This window comes from Ceratotherium simum, chromosome 10, assembly GCF_057802395.1.
Source record: "Ceratotherium simum simum isolate JZ-2026a chromosome 10, ASM5780239v1, whole genome shotgun sequence".
Taxonomy (NCBI): Eukaryota; Metazoa; Chordata; class Mammalia; order Perissodactyla; family Rhinocerotidae; genus Ceratotherium; species Ceratotherium simum.
Window position 1 is genome coordinate 31,501,686 of NC_141909.1, and position 23,932 is coordinate 31,525,617.

Here is a 23,932-nt window from a genome sequence, read left to right on the forward strand (position 1 = left end):
TGTTTTCCTGTAAGTTATTGTTGTTTACTAAAGGTATAGCTCTTCTATAAGATAACCAAAATAAAAAGGCTCAGATTCTGAATAATCAGTTTCTCATTTTTTTTGTAAAAAAAGTAAATACACTAAATTCAAACGTACACATTTATATACATAAATATAGTTTATATTTTTTGCAAATCACTCAATGAATGATTTTTGAGTAAAGGCTTGAGAATTATAGCTTGTATTCACACTGAAAATTATATCTTAAAGTGTAAACCACTGAAATTTATTCAGAATGATAACAGTTCTTTTCATTCTGGAATATGAGAATTGTGAAAAAGGTGTAATGAATGCAAAAGATTTAGAAAGTTAAACTAAGTATTGATAGATTTTAGTAAAACTTTTCATTTACACAACAGGTAATGAATTAGAGGAAGATCTTGAAATTCTTGAAGAGGCTGCATTACAGGTATTGTCCCAAACATTGTAAAGATAAACTTTGTACATTAATTTAAAAGCAGTATTTTCACTCAGATCAGCCTTATTTTTCTTGAACATCCGACTCATTCATTAAGTACTTCATTCTGTTCACTGGCAATTATAAAGATAAATAACTCATAATTTCTCCCCTTGATGAGAGAGACCCATGTGAGTCCTTGCTGTGACTGTGTGGTGGGTGTTAACTCTGGAGTGAGACATAAATCCTGTGGGAGAAAGAAGAGCTACCAAGTGCCGAGGGTGCAGGGGAAGGCTTTGCAGAGCTGTGGACGTTTAGGTTGGGTCTTGAAAGGAGTTTTATTTACCAGTTAAAAAAAGGGGGAAAAAGGTGTTAGTAGTAGTAATTTAAGTAATATCTATAGAGCACTTTATAGTTTACCATATCTTTAATATTATCTCTCTATTTTTGCAATTACACTTTGAAGTCAGTATTATCTCTTGTATCTTACTATTACAATAACTGAAGTTCAGAGAAGTTATGTGACCTGTCTAAGTATACAGCTAATTGGGAGACAGAGGCTAGTATCCTGGTCTTCTAATACTCACACCTAGTGGTTTACATTTTATTTATTTCCTGAGATGAATTGATCACAGCAGTAATAATAAAAACAAACATTTATTTGATCTTAACTTTTATCAAGTACTGTTCCAAACACTTTGCATATTTTTGACTCATTTAGTCCTCACAATAACCCTATGAATTAGAGATTTTGTCTCCATTTACGGGTAGGGAAACTGAGGCATGGAGAACTTAAGTAACTTGCCCAGAATCGCACAGCTAGTAAGCAGCTGGGCTAGAATTTGACCTCTGACAGTTTGGTGACAAAATTCATGTTCGCAATCACTGTGCTCTAATCATAGGGAGCCCTGGTGTCCTTAATAATGTTAAGAAACTTCTGGGTTTTAAAAACCCACCATCTTTTGTTTTTGTTAAAAAGGAGTTAAATATTTGTACCTTAAGATACAGAAATAAAAATTAATTCAACAAACATTTAATAAACACAGTATATGTCAGACAACATTTTAGTTAGGGAGAACCATCAAGGAGCTCATGTATTATTCATCATTACAGGTATTATTATGGTTTACAAAATATTGTTTAGGCCAGATATAATGAGATCTTTATTGTGCTGCTGTTCAAGAAAAAAAAATGTCCCAAATTGCCCACCTTTTTGGCATATAAGGTAGTTGTTGTGGCGGTCTCACATGTATTAAACACCTACTACTTATTAGGCAATGTAGTGTGCATTTTATGTGTTCTTTAATTTAAATTTTATAATAACCACAGGAGAGAGGTATTATTTGATCACCAGTTTATACATTTTACAGATTCAGGAATGGTCTATAACTTGTTAGCTCAAGAGCACACAGCAATAACTTGTCCAAAGTCAGGATTTGAATTCAGGTCTGTTTGATTTTAAAGATGATGATTTTTGAAATTGCATAGCTTGTAGAATGCATGTTATTGTTGTATAAATTTGATAGTGCTGGAAGTATAATCCTTTTCTATGAAAAATATTTTGTTTTGAAATTTATTCTATAGTCGTTAAAAAGTTTCTAGAGTTTTAGCATTTAAAGCAGGTCTTTCCAAAATATAAATCTTCCTTGTCAGATAAGTGAGAATTAAAATTTCAGTTTTATATGCCTCTTTTTCTTAATGTTAATAAGTCTTAGACAGGCTGATGTAGTTTATGTGCAGCCACAATCAGGCTTCCATCCACTTTTTGCCCAAATCAAGACCTTGATACCCACCCACCCAAGAGAGCAGACAACCTACCCATGATAGCTGCCGATACTGCAGACACAAAAAGAGGGAGACCTCCACAGCTGCCTACGGAGGGGAGCCCTGGCCCTGACAAATGGGGATGTCACATATAGGGGGCTAGAGTTGGAGGAGATGCATCATTTCAGCTAGCATGCAGATCTCTGGTAAGTCACTTATTTTTGTGGGAGGAAAGAGACTGGAAGTATTATCCCATATTTTTCCCTCCTGGAAGTTTTCTATTTTATAGGCTGAAGGAACACTGGGGCATGGGGAGAAAATGATTTCCCCAAAAAGACCTGTCTAAAATTGTGTGCAAGTTCAAAAAATTCATGTAATTAAAGTTTTATATTTTAAAACATTTGAATGTTCTCTTTTACCCAACAGGTGTGCAAAACCCATTCTGGTATTCTTGGAAAGGGTTTAGCTCTTTCTCATTCACCAACTATATTAGAGGCCCTTGAAGGAAACTTACCACTTCAAATCCAGAGCAATGAACAGTCCTTTCTGGATGATTTTATTGCTTGTGTTCCCGGATCAAGTGGTGGAAGGCTTGCAAGGTAATGTCTTTAAGTGCTGTAGTTACTTTCTTTCAGAGCTTCCCTCTGTCTTCATTTCTGAAGAGAAATGAAAGGGGAGTCATTAGGGTGTTAAAATGCTGCCTAAAATAATCTGGTCTATGTGTTTTGAACTTGCTGCAGTATAAAATGGTAGTTAATTCAAAACATTTTTTAAATATACAATAGTTATTGGTTGATTATTTTAAAGTTTCCTGGTTGAACTTTTTTTTTTTTTTTTAATAATTTTTATTTATGTATTTTTTTCCCCCAAAGCCCCAGTAGATAGTTGTGTGTCATAGCTGCACATCCTTCTAGTTGCTGTATGTGGGACGTGGCCTCAGCATGGCCGGAGAAGCCGTGCGTTGGTGCGCACCCGGGATCTGAACCCGGGCCGCCAGCAGTGGAGCGTGCGCACTTAACCGCTAAGCCACGGGCCGGCCCTGAACTTTTATTTTAAAAATACGTGGAGCACATGGTAAAATTGAGAAGTCTGTATATTTGATAATAATATTTAATATCTAGACTAAACTCCTGTATTTATCACTATATTTTATTTTAATAATATGAATATTTTCAAATCTGCAGTTAATATAAATATAAATTTAAAATTTAAATCAAATCATGAGTTTCTAGAGTTCTCATTTATTTTTATTGCTATTTGCTTTTATTTTGAAGATGAAAAGAAAAAATAAGCCGACTTTTATGGATTTACTGGTAAATAATAGAAATCTAACTTCTTTCTGGTTTTAATTTAATTTTTTTTGTTTGTTTTTATTTTTTATTTTTTTGAGGAAGATTGGCCCTGCGCTAACATCTGTTGCCAATCTTCCTCTTTTTTCTTTTTTTTCCCCCCTCCCCAAAGCCCCAATACATAGTTGTGTATCATAGTTATAGAGTTGTAGCTCTTCTATATGGGACGCTGCCTCAGCATGGCTTGATGAGCGGTGAGTAGGTCCGCGCCCAGGATCCAAACCTGGGAACCCCAGGCCACCGAAGCTGGATGTGCAAACTTAACTACCATGCCACCGGGCCGGCCCCTGGTTTTAATTTTAAAAATACAAAGATTGCTCTTTAGTCTTTAAAAACCAAAATGGTGATTGGAGAGTAGTAGAAAATCTTTTAAGTAAGCCTCACTGCTATCTTTGTGGACATTTTTTAGGTAATGCATGACAGAATTACTTATTACCTGTCTCACAGGACAACTTGAATGTAGACCATGAAAAGAATTCAGGAATGGCTATCACAAAGTGTAGAAAATTGGCAAAATTTACATGGAAAGGATGGTAATGAGGAACACAGTTGAGAAATTATGTAAAGAGAAGCCGGACAGTACATCTTGAAGCTAGCTGCTCTCGAGCAAGCAGAATGCTATTTCTGTTCCTGCTGTTACAGAGAAGCTGCTCTCTCCCAGGTTTTTAGGCTGGCAGATTAAGGCAGATCTTCCTCAGTAAGAATGAGTGTCCCAGGGACTTTAAATATACAGAACTCAAATTCATTTTCTTGGTTATTTTAAATCATCCATAGTTAAAATTTCAAGTTTCCTGATTTTAAAATTATTTCTATTTTATTTGTAAACAACAGAAATCTCATGTGTTTTGTCATATTTTTTAATGAATTTGTCGTTAACAGTTTCCAAGGGAGACACTTGTGGTGACTATCACTGAACTGAAAATGAAGTGAATATCATTTGTTGTATGAAAACAAAAAATATTGTTTTAGCATTTTGTTTGATACAAGTTTTATTCCTTAGGCTTAATTCCATGTTAATCATTGAAGATGTTGATGAATGTTTGGATTTTTGTTTGTTTTTTATCATTGTTAGGTGGCTTCAGCCAGATTCCTATGCTGATCCTCAGAAAACATCTCTGATACTGAATAAGGATGATATTCGTTGTGGTTGGCCTACTACCATAACTGTTCAAACAAAAGACCAGTATGGGGATGTGGTACATGTTCCCAATATGAAGGTAATTATATCAGAATTAAATTAGTAGAATCTATGCAGTGACTGTAATAACTGAAAAGATTTTAGAAGTGGCAAGTGCCTAGAGTCCATTTACAGTACCCTCTTTACATATATGTAATGGAGGAGACCAAAAAATTGCTTAAATGACTTGTGTATATTAATTAGTCCCCAATTTTCCAAGTTATATGTTTTGTTGTTTGTTTTTTACATTTTGCTCGGTGCTGTGGTGATTCAAAAGAGGGATAAGAAAGTGTCCATATAAAGACTGCTAAGCACGTAGAGGGAAGGCCCTCAATACATAGTGATTGAATAAATCAATGAAAGAATACTTTTTAAAATTTTGTATGTTTTTTAAAAGACTCAAATACATTCTGCATTTGGTATTATTGAAACAACATAATATTGATACTTATTAAATAAATTAGAAATACATGAATTTAGATTGTAAAGGATTGAGGAATGGAAATAGTCATGTGCTATATTGATGAGTATAGAGTTCTTTGGATACCCCTTTCTTGAAACATTAATTAATAATGACATTTTCAAGCATATTGTAATGCATAAAATTAAGTCTTTTGTGATATCTATTAATATAAATACCTCATTTAAAACTTATATTTGTAAAAAAAATTGATATTGAATAAAAATTTGTATAGGCAATCCCTAACCGCTGTTTCCCCACCTGCCAAAGTTGTATTACAAAGTGATTTGGTTGTTTGGAGGCTTAGAATTGATTAAGCCACAAAATCCTTTTTTACTCTCAGAGCAGCTAATTTTACCTCAACATTCCTTTTAGTAGAACTATTTCAACTACTTGGTGCTTTCTTTGGTTTATACTGTGAACAAGCACAATGCCAATGGAAACTCTTTCCTGACTCAGTAAAAAAAACACAAAGACATATAGTTCACGTGTCTTAAGACCGGTAAATAAAACTGTATAGAAAAGTATTTGACCCTGATACTAAACAAAAATCAGTCTTTACCAGTGGCTTTCAAAATTTTGGCCATGACCCACAGTAAGGATTTGCATCAAGACCCAAACATACACATATAGGATGGAATAGTACATACTCTTAGTTACATACAATATATATAATATATATTTATACAATATGTTGTACTCTGATATTTTCTCTCCTATATTAATTTTTTTAATGAAGATCATACTCCATCAAAGTGATTTCATGCCCACTATGAGTTACTCTATGGAATACCAAAAGCATCACAAATTACAAGAAAAAAAATTGAATAGAAAATAAAGTAATCCTGTTAGTGATACACAAAATAACTCCACCTGAGGATAGAATCTTGATCACAACATAATATGCGTTAATATGTTGAGGGGGCTTGTGTGTTCACTGATGAATTTCTCACTTGAGTGTATGTAGTGAGTTGTTATATCCAGACTGAGCCCACAAGATTAAGTTCCTTATTCGTGTGACTCACGTTGTAATAACCCTTTTCCAGGTCAGCATAACATTTTATTTCTTTTAATATTCATACTGTTATGCTTATGGTATTTCTTTAGTTGTATTTTTTTATGTTTCCTCGCTTCACCTTTTGTTGTCTCTTACACCATTTTGGTATCTGGATTTGTTTATATCTTACATTTCAAAATCAGACTTTATGCTTTATCTTTTGTTCTTCTCCTCTTTGGGTTATTTTTTTAACCACATGATCTATCTTTCTTTACTTCCTCATTTTCTCCTATATATTTTGCTTCTCCTACTCTGTTTTCCTTTACCCTCAACCTGAGTAACTTCTTACTCAGTAGGCTGAAAATCCGTATCAAATTTATATCTAATTTAGAAACAGTATCTAGGAAACTCCTGTAAATGCTATTTAGGAAAAGTGATTTGCATACTCATTGATGTTAAATTTATTAATATCACATTATTGTATTAGCTGAAATGAAAATTATTTTAATCTGTTTTATTTTCACCCTGATAGATGGCACATGAAGTTTTAGGAGCATTTTAGCCTTAATCAAAAATTGTTGAAGTATCTTTATGTAGTAATAGCCAATTATTTGAATCATAAAAGTTGGCTTGTAGCTAATGTTTGAGTGAGATCCAAAATGCTTTGTAAAGCAGCATTATTGGTTTTTTTTTGGGGGGGGGCTTATAAAATGATTATTCCAAGGAAATCTTATTTATTGAAAAGAGAAAGTCACATAGGAAATAAAAGAATAAGAAAAAATTTTAAAAGAAGCACAATTTATAAAAGAAAGAAATATCAGTGATTTTGTTCAGTGATTTATGTCTCAATATCTAGAGTATAAAACTTATTCAGTGATTTACTTCATGGTTCATAGTACACAGGCAAATGTACTTCTAATGTTAATTTACCTGGTGTAAATACAGTTGTTTAAAGAAAAATTAAAATACTATGTATAAAAATAGTGGCTATAATTTAAAATCAAATGTCTTAAATTTTAGAAGCATCTACTTTTTTCTTTTTCTTTTTTCTATTACATTTAAAGTTTAAAGCTTTTCATTGTGGCGGTATATTTGAGCTGAAGAATTTTAACTATATGCCTTTAAACTTCTGTGTTTTAAGTATAAGATGGGTTTTTAATATTTCCAGGGCATTATGTCAGTCCAAATACTGATCTCTCGTAACCCCAACTAAAGATTGTGGTTATTTAATGGAGCATATTTGCCAGCTACACTTAATTTTATGTAGACAGTGAGAGAGTCTCAAACTACTGACTCCCTAGAATGGCATGAATAAGAATAATAAACATTAACATTCCACATTTCTGGGATGTCCCTCAATTACTTAAGTAGTACTGTTATATGCTACCCTTCCTGTTTCTGTGAGGATCCTCTTTTTGAATTACCTGTTCTTGTCAACCACAAAAGTAGTGTCTGTAAGGAACAGAAGAAACTTTTAGTGAACCTTGGAATGATACCTGATAAAGAGCTAAAGTGGTATTTAAATCGTTTGTAACTTTGTGGTTGGCTAGGAATCAAGTATTTTTTGCCAATGCAAAAACAAACAACAATAAGATGTTTTGTTATAATTCCTGGAAAGTATTTCTGAGTATTGGTTGTAAGACAATTTGTACTTTTCACTGTTTTAGCATGCCTTAGCAAATCTGTTCTTTGCAGCTCTACAGTTAAGAAGATGAAAGATATCCCTTTTATGATTGAAGGAATTGAGTTGGAAAGTTTAGTTAGATTGCTTAGATCAAATAGCTTACGTTAGTGATAGAGCTATCTAGTGGTACTCTTTCTGCACTAGAGTAAATAAACTTCTTTAGGCTTTAGGTATAAGATTTGTTTTATTGTGTGTTAATTTTTAAGACTTCTATCAATGGGAGTACATTTTCTTCTGTGGAACAGTATAGCTAAAATTGAGATTAGTGCTTTAAAATATGTGCAGATGGTGGGAAAGTATTTACAATTGAATGACCTGATTAAATAATTTAATATTCGTTTCTGCAAGAATTCAATGTAGATTCATTCTATTGTCTTTCCTCTACTTTATTAATGGTGGCATTTATTTTTATTTTATGTTTTGATATCTGTAATTATTTATTCCAAAAACAAGGCCTCTCTTTTACACTGCATTCAAGATCTGTGTTGTGGGCCATCTTGAGGTCATTCTGGCACTGTCAAGTAAGCCATTCAAGGGAATGCTCAAAAGAGACGAATGATAACATAGAATTTATAGAATTAGGAGTCCATAATTATAAATTTTTTTTAATGTGTCATGGACAATTATATAATGATAGTATTTGGTTTTTATAATATCATGGTTAGGTGGAAGTGAAAGCCGTTCCTGTTTCTCAGAAAAAAACATCTTTACAACAAGAGCAAGGAAAGAAGTCTCAAAGGATTCCTGGCAGTCCTGCAGTAACAACTGCACCTTCTAATACTGACATGACTTTTGGCGGACTGGCATCACCAAAGCTGGATGTTTCCTATGAACCAATGATAGTGAAGGAGGCTCGATACATTGCCATAACAATGATGAAGGTAATTTATTTTACTTATCAGAAAAATTTTATTTTTCACCATTCGTTTATTTAACAAACATTTCAGTGATTCAAATTCAGACACAAAATTACAGGTAGCTGTTGATAGATGTAAAACTTGCAACGTATTTTTTAAGATGATGTTATTTTCCTCCAAAGAGGATTTTCATTTGTTTTTGGCAGATGTCTAGAAGGATTACCAATTATAGATCAAGGTAATCCAGTCAGAGATTGAGATTATTGAGAAGTGGGTTTCAGTTTCTGCAAAAGTACTTGTCTGTTTTCAATTTACCATTACGCCTAGGACATAGCCGTTCAAGGATTCAGAGTTTACCTAGGCCCCCTTTAATTTTGGGGTTCTCCCAAATGCCAGGCTCATCTCTTTGGGTTGCCTACTTCTTTAGGCTTTTTAGCAATCTGATGCCTTTAGACAGCTTTAAGAAAATATTTTGTCCAGCTTTTTTACTTATCTTCAGAGGAAATGTAGTCTAAATTATCTAGATGATCATTTTTTGAAGCAGAAATTACAAATTTTGCCATTATCAGAGAGCAGTGGTGAGCCATTGAAGGATTTCAGTTAAAGGAATGGCACGCTCTGATTTGTGTTTTATAAAGATCATGGTGGAATATGAAGAATGTAATTGGGCAGATGATCAAGAGTCATGGTTTGGGTTAAGTCTCTTTGGGAGACTATTGATTTAATCTGGTGAGACATGCTGATCCCTTGGACTAGTAAATTGTCGATTAGAATAGATTCAAGAGATAGTTGTGATCAGTAGGACTTGGTGGCTAATGGGGATGGGGTAAAGAGAAAGAAGTAGGATAAAAGATGAAGTTCACATCAAAGATGAAGCTTGAGTAGTAAGATTGATAATGTTGGAGCAGAGGCAGGTTTTGGTTGAGGAAGACAGTAGATTCAGTTTCGAATGTGATGAGTTTCAGATATCTCTGAAATATCCATGTGAAGATATATAAGAGGAAGTGGGATGCTGGATCACCAGAAGTGATCATAGTCTGACCTCAGGAAAAGAATTTGAGAGTCATCAGCACTTGGATTACTCATGAAGTCGTGGAAGTAGATGATATCTATTTTCCATGGTGAGTGAAGAGAGAAGTTCCAGGACAGGATCCTGAGAAACAACATCAGTGATTCTCAAACTTTTGTCTACATCTGGAGCACTTATTAAAAGAGGAGATTTTCTGTTCATCCAAAGATTTAGATTTAGTCAGTCTGGAAAGAGGTTCAATAATTTGCATATAAAACAGATGCAGAGTGATTCAAATTCAAAACCTACACTTTGAGAAACATTGATTTACACACGATACGTAAGAGAGAGAAAAAAAAGGAAAAGAAAAAAAATACACACAACATTGGTAAGAATACTGGCCAAAGAGGTAAGACATAAACTAGGACACCAGTGCTTATTTTTGCCACTTTTCCCACCACTTTCCCACTTTTTATAGCATTCATTAAATCCTCACAACCCTATAAATTACTGTTTTAATTCCCATTTTACATATATGGAAACTGAAGCACAGAGAGATTGAATAACTTATCCAAGGCCACACAAATGGCAGGGAGTCTGACTCCAGATTTGATTTTCCTAACTACTTTGCCCACCTACCTTATAGCATGTCCTGAAAGTCAAGGAAAGAGCAGTTTAAGAAGGGTTAACAGTGTTATGCTGCAGAAGTGAAGTTTTAAAAAGTATCTGGCAACAATGAATTCATCAATGTTCTTGGCAGAAGCAGTTTTAGAACCACAGTGGGTTGATAAATTTATAAATGAAGAGGAAGTGAAAATAGCTGAAGACAAAATGAGCGTAGGTAAGTCTTTCAAGATGTTTGGTTATGAAAAGAAACAAAGGAAATGGAATTGAGTGAAGGCGTTTGAGTTTGGGAGTGAATATAGAAAAACTTATGTGTTTTAATACTGATAAGGAGACAGTTGAGAGGAAGGAAACCATGAAGATACTCAGAGAGATAAAAATAGTATCTAGAGGTCAGGTGCAGGAATTGGCCTTAAGTAGGAGGAGTAGTGCCTCTTCACTCTGCCAGGAGAGGGGAAAGAAAACAATTAATTCAGATCCTAGTAAATTTGTAGGTTGTGCATCCAAAAGAATTATTTATATTAATAATAATTATATGTTTTAGGTTGGAGAGGGAGTGATGAATCTTAGGGTCAAGATTTTGAAACAAAGGGAAAATATGAAATAGTCATTGTGGAGAATGAAAGAGGGCTGATCAAGAAAGATTTATCAGACATCCTTAAAGAATCGGTTGAATTTGAAGATTATGTGTTAACAGTGCAATGTGAGTCATATGAACATGGATAAGATAATCATTTGGATTGGATTCAGTTTGAAATTTTGCCAGATAGTTCATTGAAAGAAAGGTGAAAGAAAAGAGTTGAGCATATGATGGCTAAAGAGAAGACAATGAAACCTAATTGGTTTGGAAAGGAAGATGGAAGAGGATTCGGAGAGAGAAAGTTGAGGGGGTTAGAAGGACTAGAAATCTAAGAATAGATATAGTAGGAGTTTACTGAGGCAGAACAACTGGGCAGGCTGTTTTGTTTTGATTTCAGAGATAGAACAATTCTGAGTAATGTCACAGGTCTATGACTTTTGGTACCAGTGGCTGAAATGAAGTTGAAGTTAAGATTCTTGAGGTTGAAGAAATGAAGGAACTGAAAAGCTGGAGTTTTGAATGAGTTGTCCACTACTGTTAAAGAATTCAAAGCTAAACATTCTCATTCATTTCAACTTTAAGGGATTTAGTTTCTAATCTCCTTACCTCCCTAATCATTCTTTTAGTTTCCTATGAACATGCTTAAATTTGTATAATTTCTTTGGAAAATCTTGTTAGCAGAACTGAATGCAGTATTTCAAGAATGTTCTGAGTGGCCCAGGGTTAGAGCAGTTACAGAACACCATTCCAAAACTGTCTCTTTGAGATATTGATTCATGTTCCAGGAAAAGGGATTGTCTTATATCAGCCATTCACAGATACTGTGAGCCAAATATTGTGGAGGATAGAAAAGTGCTATGTGATCTATTCTTTTATTATTAAATGTAATAATATGTATTTGAGATGAAATGGTGGAGTGGAAAACATGTTGTACTGGGAAGCTGAAAACCTGGGTTTTCCTACTATTAACACCTTTGTATTTTTGAACCTTAAATTGCATTTTTCTCATTTGTAACTTTTTAGTAGGTGAAGATCGCTAGATCATTTCTGAATCAATCTCATCAAAATAGAAAGGGTGAGGAGAAGGAAGGGGGCTTGTGAGTGGTGTGGGTGTGCTTCTCTTGACTATAAGCACAGTAGAAATTGGAAGTGAATGAGCAGTTGGAGAACTTAGCCTGAACCTTGCAAGATAATGATTAATTTGGTAATGTTGTAGGAATACAAAAGTATCGGAAATAATGTGACAAGTTTCATGGACCTATAGCCCATTTTTGTCTTTATGTTTCGCCATAATTTTTTCAGATCTGTTGGTTATTTTTATTAAGAAAGATTATTACAGGTACAATTGCAGTTCTCTGTAAACCCTTCCCTGGACCCATTCTAACCGCTTCCCTAGAGATACCCACTGTCCTGAATGGAATGGTTTTCATTCTCAGATATGTTTTTATACTTTACTGAATACAGATTTACCTTAAGCAAGATTTAGAATTGTTTTGTATGTTTTTCAGAAGTTTATAAAAGTGGTATCATATATACATATCATTTTGCCAGTATTTTGCTCAACCTTGCTTTTGAGGTTTTAGCCATGTAGCTGTAATTCATTCATTTTAATTGCCTTAAAGTACTCCAATGTATTACTGTTCCATAATTTGTTCATTCTCCTATTGATGGGCATTTAGTTTTTTGCTAGTTGTTGTTTCCAGTTTTTTTCACTATTATAAACTATACTGAAATAAACATCTCTGTTTATGTCTCCTCTTGTAAATGAGCAAGAGTTTCTATGAGATATACATATATCTAGAAGTAGAATTGCTGGATTGTGGGGCATACATGTCTTCAGCTGTATTAAATACTGCCAAAATTTACACTCCCATCAGCAGTGTATCAGAGTGCTAGGTACTTCATGTTCTCATCAGCAGTTGGTTCTTACCAACACAGTTTGATGACTGTGATATGATTATTTTGTTGTTGTTTTAATTTGCATTTCCTTGATTCCCAATCTAGTTGAATAACTTTTCAAATGCTTATTGGATTTTCAGATTTCTTCAGTGAATTGTCCCTTTATTCACTTTTCTTTTATGTTGTTTCTCTCCTTTCTGTTGATTTGTTTTTTATATATTATGGATTCATGTCCCATTAGGTTATGTAAATTACAAATTCCCTTCTCCCAGGTGAAAGTTTACCTTTGCGCTTTCTGTATAGTGTCTTTGTTTTAGAGAATTTTAAAATTTTAAATGTACTCAAAAGGTATTATCTTTTGTTTCTTCTAAATTTTTTGATGTTTTGTGTGTTACATTTGGGTCCTTAACACACCTAGAATTTATTTTTGTAAATGGTGTGATGTAGGTAATTGAGTTTTTTCTTTTTCTCCTGTATGATGAAATCAGTAGTCATCTCAGCACCATTTATGGAATATTCTATCACTACATTAATTAAGAATGTTTCTAATGATTTTGTGATTCTTACTGGTCTTTCTCTTAAAGGTTTATGAAAATTACTCATTTGAAGAACTGCGTTTTGCATCACCAACTCCTAAGAGGTAAAGATCATTTTCTCAAAGCATAGTGGAAACATGTATTTTCAACTGCTTGCGTCTAAAATCATCCTGCATTCCAACTTTATTTTCCATGAATAAATATTTTATAGTACTTTTTAATTTCAGTAGAGATTTGCCACAGATTTTATAATGTGTAGATTTGCAGATGTATTTATATTCAACTGTAATACTGCCAGTATGTTACAGAATACTAAGGTACTAGAGAAAGAATATCTAGTATCTAAAAATATATAAATTGGCATCTTTAGGCTTGATTAGTTTGGTTTTTTTGTTTTGTTTTTGTGATTTTTTTTCAATTATTCCTTTTCTCCTTGCCTTAATGAATTGCGGAGAGGTTTCAGTGTTATGTGGTATTGTATTTTCGGTCGTGAGGTCTAAATTTTTCAGCTGCTAAATAATTCTGTTAACTCCAGATTTAAGTGAATTTTTTGAGTTAGCATTTTATTTGCTTGTTAGGAAAAGTATTTTTTAAAATAAATGCTTGGAAAAAATGATTAGATGGATTGTACTTTGTAGAGCTCACCTGCACAGAATTTAGAAAAAACTCCAAAGTGAGTGTGAAAAAGCATAATTACTTATACATTTCAATGTGTCACATATTACATGACTTATTAACACATTACTTTGACTTTATTCTGACATGTATACAAAGTAGAGTTTTAATGCACAGTCTAGAAAGTTTGTTTTGTTGGGTGCTGGGATGAGTGGGAAATAAGAGTTTTTCTTTTTTTTTTTTTAATTTTTTGTTTATTGCAGTAACATTGGTTTACAACATTGTAGAAATTTCAGGTGTACATCACTACACTGCCACTTCTGCACAGATTATATCATGTTCACCACCAAAACACCAGCTACAACCCATCACCACACACATGTACCGAACCATCCCCTTCACCCCCCTCCCTCCCCCTCTCCCCCCCGGCAACCACCAATCCAATCTCTGTCCCTATGTGTTTGTTTATTGTTGTTATTATCTACTACTTAATGAAGGAAATCATACGGTATTTGACCTTCTCCCTCTGACTTATTTCACTTTGCATTATACCCTCAATGTCCATCCATGTTGTCACAAATGGCTGGATTTCATCGTTTCTTATGGCTGAGTAGTATTCCATTGTGTATATATACCACAGCTTCTTTATCCATTTGTCCCTTGATGGGCACTTAGGTTGCTTCCAAGTCAAGACTTGGAAGAGTTTTTCTTTGAATATATTAAAATTGAGATGCCAAGATGCCTCTTAGTTATCTAAGTGTGGCTATTTCCAAGCAACTATAAATAATAAGTTTGAAATTCAGGGGAGAAATAAATTTTGGGGTCATCTATGTAGAGATGGTATTTAAAACTAAGAAATAGATGAAGGATCAACTAGAGAAATGGTATTGAAAGAAAAAAGAACACCTAAACCCAAATCCTGGGGCATTCTATAAGTTAAAGGATGGTCAGAAGAGGGAGAGCCAACCAAACACTGAGAAAGAGTGACCAGTGAGGTAAGAGAAAAACCAGGGGAATGTTGCAGAAGCAAAAAGAAGATATTTCAAGAAAGTAGGAGTTATCAGTTATCAAATGCTGCTAAGAAATTGCTACAGATGAAGAAACGACCATTGAATTTGGGAACATGGTAAAATTCATTGGTGACTTTGACATAAGCAATTGCAATGAAGCGTTGGGAACAAAAGCATAGTTAGGATAAGTTGTGGAAGAGAATTGGAAGTGAGGAAATGGAGAGAGTGATTGTAGAACATTCTTTAGATAAGTTTTGGTATAAATGGGAGAAGAGATATGAGACCTTATTAGAGAGGGGTGTAATATCAAGGGGGGAGGTGCTTGTTAAGATGGGGGATTCTGAAGTTTGTATAGAAATGGAATAGAAATAGAAATGATCCAGTAAAGTGGGAGAAATTGATGGTGAATGAGAGAGAGCAAGATAATTGCAGCGTGGAAGTGTTGAGGGAATGAAATTCACAGCACAAGTGGAGGGGCTGGCTTTGGATAAGACCCAGGACACTTCTTCCATTGTAACAGGAGATAAGGCAAGGGAAAGTATTTTATTAATCTGATTGCAGCTTTGTTTATTAATCTGATTGCTTCTGTTTTCTCACTGAAGAAAATGATGAGGTCATGATCAGCTGAGAGTGAGGAAAAGGGGTGAGGTTTGAGGTGAGGAAGAAATAAGGAAATGCAGTCATTTTGAAGAGTAGGCAGAGCAGTAGGATTGCCATTCATTGTAATAGTACAATCAGAAATTAAGTGTTTTCTGATCTGTCTTAATGATGTTATCAGCTGTTTAGCCCAAAGTAAATTTTCCAATATCCATCTTATTTCTTTTCAGACCCAGTGAGAATATGCTCATCCGTGTCAATAACGATGGCACTTATTGTGCGAATTGGACTCCGGGGGCTATTGGACTCTACACTATTCATGTTACCATTGATGGCATTGAAATAGGTATTTTTTTGTTAAGTTATGAGTTAGGGCAAAGAACTAGAATCAAAGTCATCTTTAATTTGTGCGTTCATAAGATCTTAAAATTTAGCGATAATTTATGTTGTCATTAGAGCCCTCGTGACTCCTTTTCTCCATTCTATAATGTGACTGACCAGGTGTGATCTCCTCCTTGCTGCTGTATAACCCTGTGCTTACCTAGTCTCCCCCTCATGGTGTATCTGTCTTCCTTTCCTGGCTGTGAGCAGAGACCATCTCATTTATCTTTGGATCTCCCAGTCTAGCTCAATGCCTGGAATATAGTGGCTGCTCAATAAATACTGTTGAATGAATGAATTTTCTTGATCCACCACTAACTTAGAAAAGTATATTGCTTTTCCTTTAGGCATTAATCTTTTTCTTTATTTTTAAACTATCCATATAATAGGACAACAGTAGAACAAGAAGGCCCTAATAATTGTTTATCAATGTGAATTCCTTGAAACACTTTCTTTCCTCATGCTCCTCAAGAAGAAGGGTTCCGGGCCGGCCCCGTGGCTTAGCAGTTAAGTGCGCGCGCTCTGCTGCTGGCGACCGGGGTTCAGATCCCAGGCGTGCACTGACGCACCGCTTCTCCGGCCATGCTGAGGCCACGTCCCACATACAGCAACTAGAAAGATGTGCAGCTATGACATACAACTATCTACTGGGGCTTTGGGGGAGAAAATAAATAAATAAAATTATAAAAAAAAAAAAAGAATATTACAAAAAAAAAGAAGAAGAAGAAGGGTTCCTATGATAAGATAAATTTAGAAAACCTGGTACATTTGGCCCTTAGCATCCACAGATGATTGAATCCACAGATGCAGAACCTGCAGATACAGAGAGCCGACTGAGGAACTTGAGCATCCGAGGATTTTGTTATTCTTGAGTGGTCCTAGAACCAATCCCCCGCGGATACCAAGGGATGATGGTATATTGTAGTCTCATCTTAGACATCCATACAGTTCACATTAACATGTTAGGGATTCTACGAAGTCCTGAAATATCTTGTCTAACTTTGTTTAATCCTTAATCTTGAGACTCTTATATTTGGGGAACAGGAAGCAAGGTAGAGATAAAAGTAATACTGGTTAACATTCCACCAAAATGCTCTTAGGGAAACTCTTGTTTAATTAGTTTGTTTTTGCAATGAAGGTAAAGAAGTACTTTACATTGATGTAACTGTATAAAGTATACATTAATCTAACTGTATAGCATCAGATATATCAGATTTATCTATGCCATTCCAGAGACCTTATCCTCAGCCTTTGCTGCACTCTCCTATATTTCAGTATATCCATAAAGCCTTTAGTTCAGCAAACTTTTATTGGTTCTGAGCAAAACACTTGCTTTAAGTAAGACAATTCCTGTCAAGTGTTAACAATTTACTGATGATTACAAGATAAAACAGGATAAAAAGATAAAATTTTAATGGTAAAAGATAAAAATTTAAAAATATTTTAAATCATTTCATTCTCACAACAGCTCAGTGAGGTAGACTTTTTATTCCTTTCTTTTTTTGCTGAGGAAGATTCGCCTTGAGCTAATATCTGGTGCCAATCTTCCTCTTTTTTGCTTGAGGAAGATTAGCCCTGAGCTAACGTCTGTGCCAGTCCTCCTCCACTTCACATGTGGGTAGCCGCCACAGCATGGCCGACGAGCGGTACATGTCCACACCCAGTATCCAAACCTGTGAACCCGGGTCGCCAAAGTGGACGGAGCATGCTGAACTCAACCACTATGCCATGGGTCCAGCCCCTTCATTCCCATTTTATAGAGGAAAAAATTGAGGCACAGAGAGTCAGACAATTTGCAGCAGATGTGGGAACATCAATGGCAGTCTAACATGAGCACCCCAGCTTTTAACCACCATGCTGTCCTGCCTGTTAGTCACAGAGATGATGGATATAGATGATAAGTGGTGCTCTGATCCAATGTTGGGAGAGAATGTTTAATCACACTAGGGTTTCCTTTTTTATTATTTTGATTTTTTCAATGTCATTTCATATGTTCCAGTTAAAGAATCAGAGCTCCTCCTCTTTCACTTTTGGAATCTCAGAGCCATTTTTCAAATATTTTTCTTTTTTAGCTATTAAATATCAATTACGTAAAATAACAGAATTCAGATGTTTGTTTTCATAGTTTAAAATAGCCTGTGAATGTTTATAAGGTTAGGCTTAAGATCTTCCCTCCCTTCTATTCTCAAGTGTTACAGTTCTCTTCCTTTTCTTATAGATGCTGGCCTAGAAGTAAAAGTAAAAGACCCACCAAAGGGGATGATACCACCAGGAACTCAGCTGGTCAAACCAAAGACTGAACCTCAACCAAATAAGGTTAGGGTAGAATGAAATTAGAACCTGAAATGGTCAGGATTTAATTGTCTTCATTGATGCTTCAAGGTGGCCATCAAATACTTGATTTCAGTGTTTGAATTCTAAATATCCCTAAATAAATTTGGAGAGTAGTTCATAGTAATTCTAATAATGTCTAGATTGTAGAACCTGTACTTTTTGGCTTTGTATGATGCTTCAGTAATTTATAGGCCTTGTGTGCTTTCTTTTACTGAAAGTTTACAATTTAAAAAAAGTCTGCTGAAATTAAGTTTATAAAGTTTGCAAGGTTAAAAGAAAAATTAGTTTCCCAACATCTATAAAGATTATGTATAGGAATTTTAGTACACTATTTATTAAAAAAGGAGACATTGCTAATGGGATTTATATCATACCTGTGTAAAAGGCAATAAATGGCTCTTTTCTCCTTTTTCTCATATGTCTTCAAAATTTAGACATGAAATTATAAGTGTATATTAATAATTTTGTAATTTTTTTCAGTAATGTACATTTTAATACTAATAAAATTCTATTGTTGTTATAAATAAACCGCTATTATTTGCAAAGGGGAACCAGCTACAAGTAATTTTGGAAACTTTTTCAAAACTATAATACTTTCAAATCTCTTTAGTTTTGCCTCTGACTGCTTCTCAGATCTCTGTTGCAGTGAGATTTTCCCTGTCTCATTGTCCATCTTTGCCTTTCTCAGGTTCGAAAATTTGTGGCCAAGGATAGTGCGGGGCTCCGTATCCGTAGCCACCCTTCCCTTCAGAGTGAGCAGATAGGCGTAGTGACAGTCAACGGAACTATCACTTTTATTGATGAGGTAAATTATGAAGAAACACTTGGTCATAAATTTTGGGCATAAAGTTTTTGTATTGTTTGCACAAAAATAAAGTTACACATTTTCTGTTAGAATACGTCTGAAGCAATTTGGGAAGTGTTTGGAAAATTGTTTTGCAGATGTGTTCATTGAGTTTCAAACATTTCATTTATTTTTCTTTATCAATAAAAAAGTAACTAAAATAATATTTTTAACATAAAGAGAACTCAGTTAACATAGTAGTCAGTACTATGTCACAAGTACGCCCTGAAAATGATACAGTTTTTCTTGAATTTTTTAATTGTTTGTTTTTAAATGTGTTTATTGTATTGCTTTGACTTTGGAGAATACATTTTTCTAGTAATACAACCAAGTAACTTCTGATTATTAAAAATCTAAATTGAGAGGAGGGAAGACTTATGTTCTTTTGGGAAACATCTGATTTTGTGTTTAAACTATTTACCTTCAAGTGTGATTTCTTTGTGCTTTAACTCCTAAGTGACATTGTTTTACAGTCTTACCGTGTGAATTATCGTATTGCTTGGCATTCCTTGCTGCTTTTTTCTTTAAAGGTTCTCTCCTACTTACCTTCTGCAAAACGTAGGTGTTTATAATCTCCATGTCCACCATTATTTGCCTGCTTTGTAGCCTTTCAGCCCTTTCTAGCCTGAGAGGAGTTACAGGAAGGCATGGCTCGTTTTTGTTGCTTATTTCCTACAGATCCACAATGATGATGGTGTATGGCTGAGACTGAATGATGAGACGATAAAGAAGTATGTTCCTAACATGAATGGTTACACTGAAGCCTGGTGCCTCTCCTTTAATCAGCATCTTGGCAAGAGTCTTCTGGTCCCTGTTGACGTAAGTAAAAGGTGGTTTTAAAAAGCATTATAGGTATACTCTGTCCTCATTACAGGGCTTTCTTTAATTAAGGCTTTTCAGTTCTGAGGTAAACCACAACTAAATAACTTTTATAAGTGCTTGAATTCTTAAGAGCTTCTGTCTAATGAAAGTGGAGTTTGGCAAGGCTAAGGACCTTAATAGTTAATATGATCCATTACAGGCAGGAAGTGGTAAATTAAACTAGACTACTGAGTTCCTTTCAAAGATATAGGGAATGAGAGTAGTTGCATGTTTTTTTTCCTTTCTTCACACTACTGTTTGGAATGTATTCCAAACTAAACTTGATGAATTCAGTATTATTATACATTCAAAAACATGTATAACATACTTGTTTTTTATGTTGGCATTTTGTAATTAGTTCTCTGCATTTTGTCTAAATTTGAATCTTTTCTTTTTTGGCTTATAATACTATTGTGTTAAAATAAGATGGATTTTTAGACTTGTGGTGCTATAGTGTTCTAGTTGAAGCTAAATTCTAGGGTCTGAGAGAATTCATTGAACCTCTTTGACAAACGTAGTAGAATATTTAGAGCCAGTGTTCACAAGATTGCGATATCACTAAATATGATGGTAACCCACAGCTCTTTTCATAATTTAAACAGAAGAGTATGATTTTTCTTCCTTTTCATCACCGTCAACTGTATGTACTCTGTATGACACTGCTAATAAATAGCACTGATAAAATTTTACTTTAAAAAAACCTTAGTATCTTAAGCAGTTGAATTTCTTAAAAATCAGTGTATAAAGTTAGTTTATTATGTCAAACCATTCAATATATTGTTTGTTTTTCTCCTTGATAGTTCAGAGTAAGATTCTCCAAAGGAGCAGTTATATAAGATGATTATTTGGGCAAGAAAATAATGGAACTTCTATTTATATTTATTGATCTCATTCTTTTTTACATTCTCTTATATATGTTTAAAATAGTACAGTGGGGAGAGGTATACCTGTATATATTTTTACTAACAGATGCGTTAGTAAAGAAAGTTTGGAGAGTCTCGGCCTACTGCTTTACTGAGGTTAAGCTAAACAATGGCAAATCTATAGTTAAAATATAAAATTTTGAATAAATAAACCAGATCTTCTTAAATTTTCCTCAGATTTGTATCTGTGGTTAAAAATGAAAAGGATTTTGACCCTCTGGAAAAGAGAGACTACTCTGGAAGAGAAAAAATAATTCTTTATCATCTGTGACTAAAAAACTGGCTTTAAATGAGATAACTATAAAAGCCAATGTTTAATTTTGTTTAGTTTTTTTAAAATTTTGACCAATTTAGACTTTTGTGTATTTTAAGTCCCTAATAAGGCATTATTAGATTATATTATCTTTACTACGTCCCCCACTCCAAAATTTTCTTCCTAATGCCTTTGTTTGCTCATTTGAGGAGATGCTTTTGGAAGAGGAAAGTATTCACACAGATAAACAAGAGAATAAACAAAGGTAGAAAGGAAAAAGCAACAAGTGCCGTGTTGAAGTTCTAAATCCCATGGTTTCATTTTGAAACATTGGTGTTCTGTTACTTGATCCAAGACACAGTTTGTAGTCAACAGTCTTCTTGAGGTCAGAGAGAGAAGGGCAATAACAAAGGTAAGAGAGAAAGCTAAATGGAGTGAGCCATACAAATACTTGTTGATGGTTTTTCACTTGAATGTGGATAAGGAGGTTGTCACTGACTTATTTGAAAAATCTAGATGCAGACTATTGGAGATAGAAAGTAAAATGAAGTGGCTTTTGGTATTTTCTAGCCTTTCTTTATATTGAAGAATGACATGATTTCTATTTTAATGTAAATAACTCAGAATGTCTGGTATCATTAAGAAGGCTGTGGTTTTTCTGGTTCTTTTACTTTAAAGATAGAAGTGACTTGAAATCCCTATAAATTAAAGAAAGATGCCCGTAGAAAGGGGGGAAATTAAAGATATAGATAAGAAATCAGAAGACTGAAAAAAGAGGGGAAGATGCAAGTAAGGGCACATTTGGAGAGTTGTTTCTGTGAAGGAGGAGAGGATATGAATGGCAGTAGCTAAGTTTTTAGGCATAGAAGGAGGAAGGGAAGAGGTTGAAGGAGACCATGATTTCCAGAAAATAGAAGAGAGGAAAGCCGTCAGTTGAGATTGAAACAAATGAGTTTAGTTAGAGGGTTTAGAAATGCAGTAAAGATTTGGAATAATGTTTGAGAGAAATAGGAGAGGGATCTGATGAAAAACTGCTTGTTTGGGGATTATTGGGCCACTAAGGACCCTGTGAGACCACTGGATGGATCCATTCTGGATGCCCTCCCTCCTCCATTGTCCTAAGTGTCTAGAATTAAAGGAACCAAGAAAGCAGATTATAGCATTGGCTGGAATTTTCTGGGCTGCTATGACAGAAAAATAGGGACAAAAAGGAATTTCAGATGCTAATGAAAGAGGAATTGAGATCACCAACTGTGGGATCGGCCTAAGTTAGCAATGTGAAAGGACAAGTGGAGGCTCCAAGAGACTTGGAGGTCTTAATAGAATCCTGGATCAATATAATGAGTGTGCTGTAGTTAAAGAGTGGAAAGGATATAGGCGGTTTGTGTGGTCAAGGAGAATATTCGAATTTGCCTTCATAGTTAGAGCATTGTATTGAATGAGATGGCCCATTAATGTGGCCATGAGAGGGTAGCTGAAGTGTAGTAGAAGTGAAAGTCATTAGAACTGCATAAGTCTAAGGACTAAAAGACTAGGCAGTTGGATGATCATCCACATCAACACGAAAATAACACAGATGATGACAGCACTGTGACCCGCAAGGTTAAAGATGAAAGTGAGTTTGTTTACTCTTGGAGGAAGGGTCCCATTAGATAGAATATAAAGTCATGGGATGAATGAAAATGTTTGATGTTGGATCAGGGAGAAGCATAGAGCAGTTTTAGTATAGAAATAAGAGAACAGGTAGATGACATAGGGTTTCTATTTTATGTGGTGGCCAAAGATGACAGAGGGGATACAGTGTGGCAGAATTAACTGGCCTAGGGTTCCACACAGATCTGGTATAAAGTTGCTTCAGTGCATAGGCAAGAATAAGCTAGTTTTCCAGGGTTTTGTCTGCAGGCACTGGGGTGGGCCCCTTATACGGTCAATAAGTTTTTAATGAGTGCCTTACTCTGCAGGGCTAAACGTGATAGCGCGTGGAGAGAATAACAATCCCATCTCATTCCCTCAGAGAACTAATACAGCTGAATAAATGCACCCTGCTACTTCTTTCTTTTCGTGTTACTACATTTACTACTGGAAAAACACTTTCCACCTACTCTCGCTTTTTACTTCAGTCCATTTGTGAGTAAATCAGCTATAATTATGGCTGATAGTTGCAAAACACTACTCAGTAAAGAAAATGAAAGATGGGAGATTTGAAATAAAGTTAGAAATAATCAAGGACCAATGCCATTAACTTAAAAAGATGCAAAAGTACCGAAAAGTTGCCTTCAGCAATCTTTACCTCTACCTCTTCAAACTTTTCTAGTAAAAACAATTTTGCATTCACATCAATGTGTATACCTTATTTGAATCCTGACTCAAACTGTTGTGGAGGGAGGGGGCAGGGATTGGAAATTTGAACACTGACTAAATATTTGATGAACTATTAAAAAAAAGATTACCATAAATCATCATTTTAGAATAAGCTTTAAAGTGATTTTTGTTACAGTATCTTGTTTATCTACTCATATTATAGACCTCCTACTTTCGTTGTAGATATGTATTTTAGCTAAATTTTGGCCTGCCTAGCAATAGTTCTATTTAAACATCATTACTAAGAAATAATGGTGTTCTAATTTAATTCAAATGTGACTTTAACCCTGGTTTAGCACTTTAGTAATGCCCTAGTTTAGAGATTAAATAGCATTAGACATTCATATTATAACTGTATTTTTTTTAATGTTCTTAAAT

At 34.6% G+C, this 23,932-nt stretch overlaps 1 protein-coding gene across 13 annotated transcripts in view; it reads left to right on the forward strand.

Moving 5' to 3' along the window:
* Positions 1-23,932, forward strand: part of MYCBP2 (MYC binding protein 2) — a 256,295-nt gene that overhangs the window by 151,620 nt on the left and 80,743 nt on the right. For all 13 annotated transcript variants that reach the window (XM_087435962.1, XM_087435968.1, XM_087435963.1 and 10 more), the window contains 9 exons: positions 402-451; positions 2,630-2,802; positions 4,625-4,769; positions 8,536-8,751; positions 13,424-13,479; positions 15,828-15,943; positions 18,197-18,294; positions 19,001-19,117; positions 19,835-19,975. In XM_087435962.1, the coding sequence (XP_087292088.1) occupies positions 402-451; positions 2,630-2,802; positions 4,625-4,769; positions 8,536-8,751; positions 13,424-13,479; positions 15,828-15,943; positions 18,197-18,294; positions 19,001-19,117; positions 19,835-19,975 (1,112 nt within the window). The remainder of the gene's footprint in view (positions 1-401; positions 452-2,629; positions 2,803-4,624; positions 4,770-8,535; positions 8,752-13,423; positions 13,480-15,827; positions 15,944-18,196; positions 18,295-19,000; positions 19,118-19,834; positions 19,976-23,932) is intronic.